Genomic DNA, 6,549 nt, shown 5'->3' with positions numbered 1-6,549 from the left:
TGGATGCTGGTTGTTTGGGTGTTGACAGGTGTCTTTTATACAGGTAACGAGGTGAGGCAGGTGTATTTGATGTAGATAATTGGTTGGGATTGGGGCTGTGTCTTAAAGAAAGACTAACTGGCTTGTAGGAGCCAGAATACTTGCTGTTTGGTAGGGGGTCATATACTTGTTTTTCCTCATCAGATGGTTATCAATTTTTATAAATTCATATGATGTGATTTTCTGGGATTTTCTTTGGGATTCTGTCTTTCACTGTTAGAATGTACATATGATTAAAATTGTAGATTGTTGCATTCTTTGTAAGTGGGCAAACCTGCAAAATCAGCAAGGGGTCAAATACTTTTTTCCCCCACTGTAAATGATGTCTGTACATATCATTTCTATGCTGATGCCACAGTCATTTATGCTACTGCCCGATCCCATGCTCAAGCACTTCTTCAATTAGATTGTTTTATTTCCACAAAAATCTATTTTACTGAATTCAAGTAAAACTAAATACTCTTCTCTTCTAAGTCCAGAAAAAACGCTTAAGAGCTTAAAGAGGTCATATTATGCAAATTTTCAGATTCGTAATTGTATTTAGGGGTTGTACCAGAACAGGTTTACATGGTCTCATTTTCAAAAACACCATATTTTTTGTCATACTGCAAATCTCTGCAACTGTTTTCACCCTGTGTTGAACGCTTCGTTTTGGAGTGATACATCTCACCTCTACAAGATCTGTGTTGGGAGTTGCACATGTGCAGTTCCTAGTTAAGGACTACTAGCCAATCAGAAGCAGAGTAGGGCGGGTCATGAGAAGCCGGTAAACACGGCTTTGGTTCAGCTGTATATGTTCCCCTTACCAGCTTAGCAACATGGACTGGAGCAAGAGTTTCAGAGTGGTGAGTTATTAATCTGTAACAAAAAGATCTTTCATCCATAAAGTTGCATTAATTAATAAACGCTGACAATTATTTTATCGCATGTTAACACAGTTTTTATTATTATTATTGTTATTATTTTGAAAGTCCGTTGCTCTCTGGCTCTGAATACACATGCAGTCAAACCATGAGTCACAGGAGGGGTGGGATGTTGATCAGCCTGCAAATCAGCCACCCAAACAAGCAGTGGAGGGAGGCTTCAGCAGACTATGCTGGATGCAGCGTGTGGGAGAAATAGATAAACAAAAGCAAGACAAGGGATCAAATGCCATAGTGAAGTGGATAGCAACACACTGCATTCTGATTAGTATTGGGGAAGATGTAGGTCTGAGGAACGTTCTTAAAATCACAACGTAGTCACTTGGCCCTGCGGGGGTTGCTCTTTGCTCTGGAGAACAGGAGACAGCTCCTCGAGTAAACAGCTTCTGTGCGCTACAAAGCTGTAGCCTATTTAACTTAAGTTATAATTATACATAATTTTACCTGATAGGCCTTCATCTAGTTTTGCGGGGATACTCTGCCATGCAAATTCCTTTTTAGTTAGTTTAACAGTAATAGATTCTGGAAACCCACAAACAGCGACGATCAGTCTCTCTTCGAATGATTTGTGCTCTGCGTCATGTACAAAAAGTTCAAGACAATTTAACTGAACGTGTGCGTGAGGCAACCAATTCACCTCACTCTAACAGGGACACTTGCTACTGAACATAAACTGTTTATGCTGCTCCCTGATAAAAGAAAAAATGTTTCTGCTGATACCTGTTCAGAAAAAAAACAAGAAAACAGATTCATATTAACCTGTTGCTCAGAAGGCGCCTCTTGTGATCGTGGCTCTAGACCCTAACTTGTTTTAACAAGCTAGATAAAAGGTAATGCCCTGGCAGTGTTAAATAGCTTTGGTTTTATATATGATTTGATTACATTAATGTTTAAGTTGAGATTTACAAGAAATATTTTATTGCTACTGTGTAAAGGGAATACTGCTGGTAAAAAGCACCTTATTTGTTTAAAGTGTTTGCAAAACACATGTTATTGCACTTTTGTGTATATAGCAGTACATTTAAATTAAGTGTGCAATACACTACTTATTTATTATTCAATTTTGCACATAACAATGCGATTAATTGCAATTAATCGCAGAAAATCATGCTGTTAACCGCGTTTAAAAAGTTAATCGTTGCCCAGCGCTAACAAAGTTTTAACTGAGCTCTGTCTCTACATCACAGTAACAACTTTATATCCACTGACTGCCTGTGGGAGATGGGAACTCCCTTTGGGCTGGACTTTGGGGCTTTTTCACTTTGCAAACCTATTACATGCACAAAAAAGGTATATAACTCAATAAAGGAGAATGAAATAGCCAAATCTGAAATCTCTTTAAAATTAGTACCCAGGATGGGTCTGTTATAGAACATGTTCCAGCATAAAAATACCTTGGTATTTGGTTGGATGAACATCTTACTCTTAAAACACATCTTACAGTCTTGGTGAGGAAGCTAACAGTTAAAATTGGTTTCTTCTACAGAAATAAATCACGTCTGTCTTATCAGCATAGAGAAAACATTGTAGAAGCTGCGTTTATGTCAGTACTTGACTATGGTGATATACTGTATGCGTTTGCTTCAGCTTCAGAGCTGAGACCTCTTGATGCAGTTTATCAAGCTGCCTTGCAGTTTATTACCCGTGCCAATTTCAACACACACCATTGTCTACTGTACTCACTCGTGGGGTGGGACGCACTCAGTTAGTTCCATAGATTTCATCTATTTAATATAAACAGATATATTAAGGACCACCTTAATATTTCAGTCAAAACAGATGAACCCTCCTGTTTCCTGTATTTCAGGTTGTATCCAGAAGCCAGTGTAACCAGATTGGGACCTTGGGCTCACTTCAACTGCAGCTTCTCATGTGCATATATCTTAGACCCTCGGGACCCTCTTTTCCTCCAGATCGGTTCCCTCTACCTGTCCCAGGTGGTGAAGCAGTTTGGTACAGATCACATTTACAACACTGACACCTTCAATGAGATGACTCCACCTTCCCCTGAGCCCACCTACCTGTCTGCAGTCAGTCGCTCTGTCTTTGCCTCAATGACCGCAGGTGAGTGTCTTTCTGACTAATATTCTGTTCACATTGTGAGACGGTGTGTGTCTGACAACTGATGTTTTGGTTAACAAGTACAATACTTGCCCCAGTTTGATGACCCATGGATCTTACACAGACAGCCTCCCTTGAGCCCCCATTGATTTTCAGGCAATTTTGAGAACTGTCCTCCTATTGTTACTCGTCCAAATCAAATTTTTTCTCTCTCCAGTCGATCCTCAGGCAATTTGGCTGATGCAAGGCTGGCTGTTCTTCAGTGATGCAGTGTTCTGGAAGCCGGCCCAGATTCAGGCCCTACTACACGGAGTGCCCCTTGGAAGAATGATCGTACTGGACCTGTTTGCAGAGACTGAGCCAATTTTCTCCTATACCGAGTCTTTCTATGGACAGCCCTTCATATGGTGCATGCTGCAAAACTTTGGGGGCAACAGTGGATTCTTTGGAACAGTGGAGATCATCAATTCAGGGCCCTTCAAAGCCTTACATTTCCCAAACTCCACCATGGTGGGCATAGGCATGGCACCTGAGGGCATTGAGCAGAATCCTGTGATGTATGAGTTGATGAGCGAGCTGGCTTGGCGCAAGGAACCAGTCAACTTGTTCAAGTGGGTGTCGCTGTATGCAGTACGTCGCTATGGCAGCACAAAAGAGAATCTGACCGCTGCATGGAGGCTCCTGCTCGCCAGTGTCTACAACTGCACAGTGCCACATTACAAAAACCACAACCATAGCCCACTAGTGCACCGGCCTTCTTTTCACATGAATTCTGGCATTTGGTATGACCCAGCTGACGTGTACAAAGCCTGGAAATTGATTATTGAGGAAGCTCCATCTCTCATGTCCAAGGAGACTTTCAGGTACGATCTTGTTGATGTGACTCGGCAGGTCCTACAACTCCTGACAACATCCTTTTACCGGGATATTGCAGATGCCTTCCAGAACCAAAAGCTGCCTGAGCTGCTGACTGCAGGTGGAGTGCTGGTGTATGACCTCCTGCCTGAACTCAATCGTTTGCTGAGTAGCGACCGCAACTTCCTGTTGGGAACATGGCTGGAGCAGGCTCGATCCTTAGCCTTAGATGAGAAGGAGGCACAGCTCTATGACATGAATGCTAGAAACCAGCTCACTCTATGGGGTCCCAGTGGTGAGATCCTGGACTACGCCAGCAAAGAGTGGGGAGGCCTCATGGAGGACTACTATGCCCAGCGATGGAGCTTGTTTGTTCACACCCTGGTAGAGTGTCTGGATAGTGGACGCCCATTTAAGCAGGACGCCTTCAACCAAGCAGTTTTTCAGGTAGAAAGAGGATTCATTTACAACGGCAGAAGGTACCCAACAAAGCCTCAGGGAGACACCTATGAGATCGCCCGCAGGATCTTCCTCAAATACTACCCACAGGCCTTGAAGAGACTATAGTAAGCAGAGACTACATTGTGGAAAAAACTTGTCTCAAGTCGCAGCAAGAAGAATGTCTTTCTCAACCTCCAGTTTTCCATGATTATCCCAAAACATTCTGATGTAGAAAATCTAACAGCCTGAATCTACATTTCTGTTTTGCATGTGTACTAAATCAGTAATGTATAGTTGTGTGTAAGGACAAAAAGATTTTCACTTTACTTTCACATTGATGAAATATCAAATCATGCCTTATAAAACAGGAGAAGGAGAGTAGAAAATGACACATTAATGACTTGCTAGACTTTGAAGGTGGTGATTTGGTGTGAAATTGCATGAGTTCATCCCTTGGTACTGTTGTTTATTTAACTGATCTTAAAGAAATAGTTTAACTTTTTTGGATATATGCATATTCACTTTCCCAGAGAAAGATGAGAAACTTAGTATCAATCTCATGTGTTAAGTATGGAGTTGGAATCAGGATGCGTTAGCCTAGCTTAGCATAAAGTCTGGAAGCAGGAGGGAACAGCTAGCCTGGTTCTGTCCAAAGTAAAAACAAAACTAAAGCTGTGTTATTTACATATTGTATGTTGTTTATTTAACCTGTGTGCCAACAGAAATGTAAAAATGACAATTTTTGGTTTTAGAAGTTAGATGCTGGAACTATTTCTTGACATACAACAATCAATTCGCCCAGTACTTCTGCATCTCTTGCTTTAGTGCAGGGTACCAGATACAGTCCGTGAGCACAGGTTTTGGTCTCTGAACAGACACCATGCTACTATACAAACTTACTGTGACAACAAGACTTCAGGAGTTAATAAGTGGCTTTAGAGTTGTTGGTAGGTGAGGACTGTGTGCTTCATAAACATTGCAAGTAGCATCGGAACAAGTAGGCTAGTAGCATAGTTAGCAAACAATTGGATGCTTTTGATTTTGCATAACAATTTTCTACTTAATTTACAATTTCATGCTCATATGGTCATATGGCGAGATTGGGCTATTACACAATGAGTTTCTGTAAAGGTTTTATGAACAGCAGGATTTATTTAATGCTGAGTAATTGCTCTGACAAATTGGCTCACGTTGCACTTTAGAAGATTGTTCTCCCTAGATGATTTTTCTTTTTAAAATATATTTTTATATTGAAATTATAGGTGTTAAACTGAGATATTCCACATGTACACAGGTAATCCCTTTCTCAAAAATAATGTATTTTTATGAGTCGCATTGGTTTTGTTTTGGATTACTGAAGTGTAGATGAGATTTGTCTTTTTGATAAATTTACTTTTAGTTAAGGACAATATAAATAGAAAGAATAGTTATTTTCTAAATCATAATTTGTATATTTTAGCAGTCACTACACAAGCATGACATACACTATATATGTGCCAACAAACATTTCATGTTTCACGGTATTGGTTTTTTATTGCATAAATGCTATTTTTGTATTTCGATTAATTCATTCGTTGTGATTCTTCAACTCAGGCATGTCATAAAAGTCTTAAGGCTATGTGACTAATAAAATTATTTCTTTCTTCACCTCTGTGTGTGCTCAGTGATGGTAACTCCACACATAAACCTGACAAATATCTATATCTATCTATCTATAGAGAGAGAGAAATATCCACTTATCCTTTGTAGGATTGGGCTGGAGACTATCACAGCATGCCTTGGGTGAGAGGCAGTGTCCAGCTGGACAGGTCAACTGTCTGTCACAGAGCTGACAACCATTTACACTCCTAATTACAGTTTTCAGTTCACTTAACTTTGTGTTTGTACAGTGGGACGAAACTGGAGCACCTGGAGAAAACCCATGTTCAGACACCACACAGAAACGCTCAAGCTGATGAGTCAAACCCATGAAATGTCTTGGTGTGAGGTTTAAACCAGGACCAATATCAGCTACTTTTACAGGGCAAACCCTGGTTACCAATAATTGTCCATCCATCCATCCATCGTCAACCGCTTATCCTGCGTACAGGGTTGCGGGTCCAATAATTGTCCATTTGGAAAAATTGTAATGTTTTCAAAACAGTAATTTATGTAAGTAAAAATACAATCTGATCCAATATATTGATCCAGGGAGTGTTAGCTGGGATGACACGCCCTCAAGTCCACCACA

General features: G+C 40.5%; 1 protein-coding gene across 1 annotated transcript in view; it reads left to right on the top strand.

The window, feature by feature from the left end:
- The window catches only part of LOC123983370 (alpha-N-acetylglucosaminidase-like), a 15,215-nt gene extending 9,249 nt beyond the window's left edge, over nt 1-5,966 (top strand). Inside the window, exons 5-6 of the mRNA XM_046069615.1 lie at nt 2,770-3,026; nt 3,241-5,966. Of these exons, the coding sequence (XP_045925571.1) occupies nt 2,770-3,026; nt 3,241-4,445 (1,462 nt within the window). The 3' untranslated portion in view covers nt 4,446-5,966. The remainder of the gene's footprint in view (nt 1-2,769; nt 3,027-3,240) is intronic.
- The last annotated feature ends 583 nt before the right edge of the window (nt 5,967-6,549 follow it).

This window comes from Micropterus dolomieu, linkage group LG14 (assembly GCF_021292245.1).
Source record: "Micropterus dolomieu isolate WLL.071019.BEF.003 ecotype Adirondacks linkage group LG14, ASM2129224v1, whole genome shotgun sequence".
NCBI classification, from domain to species: Eukaryota; Metazoa; Chordata; class Actinopteri; order Centrarchiformes; family Centrarchidae; genus Micropterus; species Micropterus dolomieu.
The sequence above is the reverse complement of the archived record's forward strand: the minus strand, read 5'-3'. Positions and strand labels throughout refer to the sequence as shown.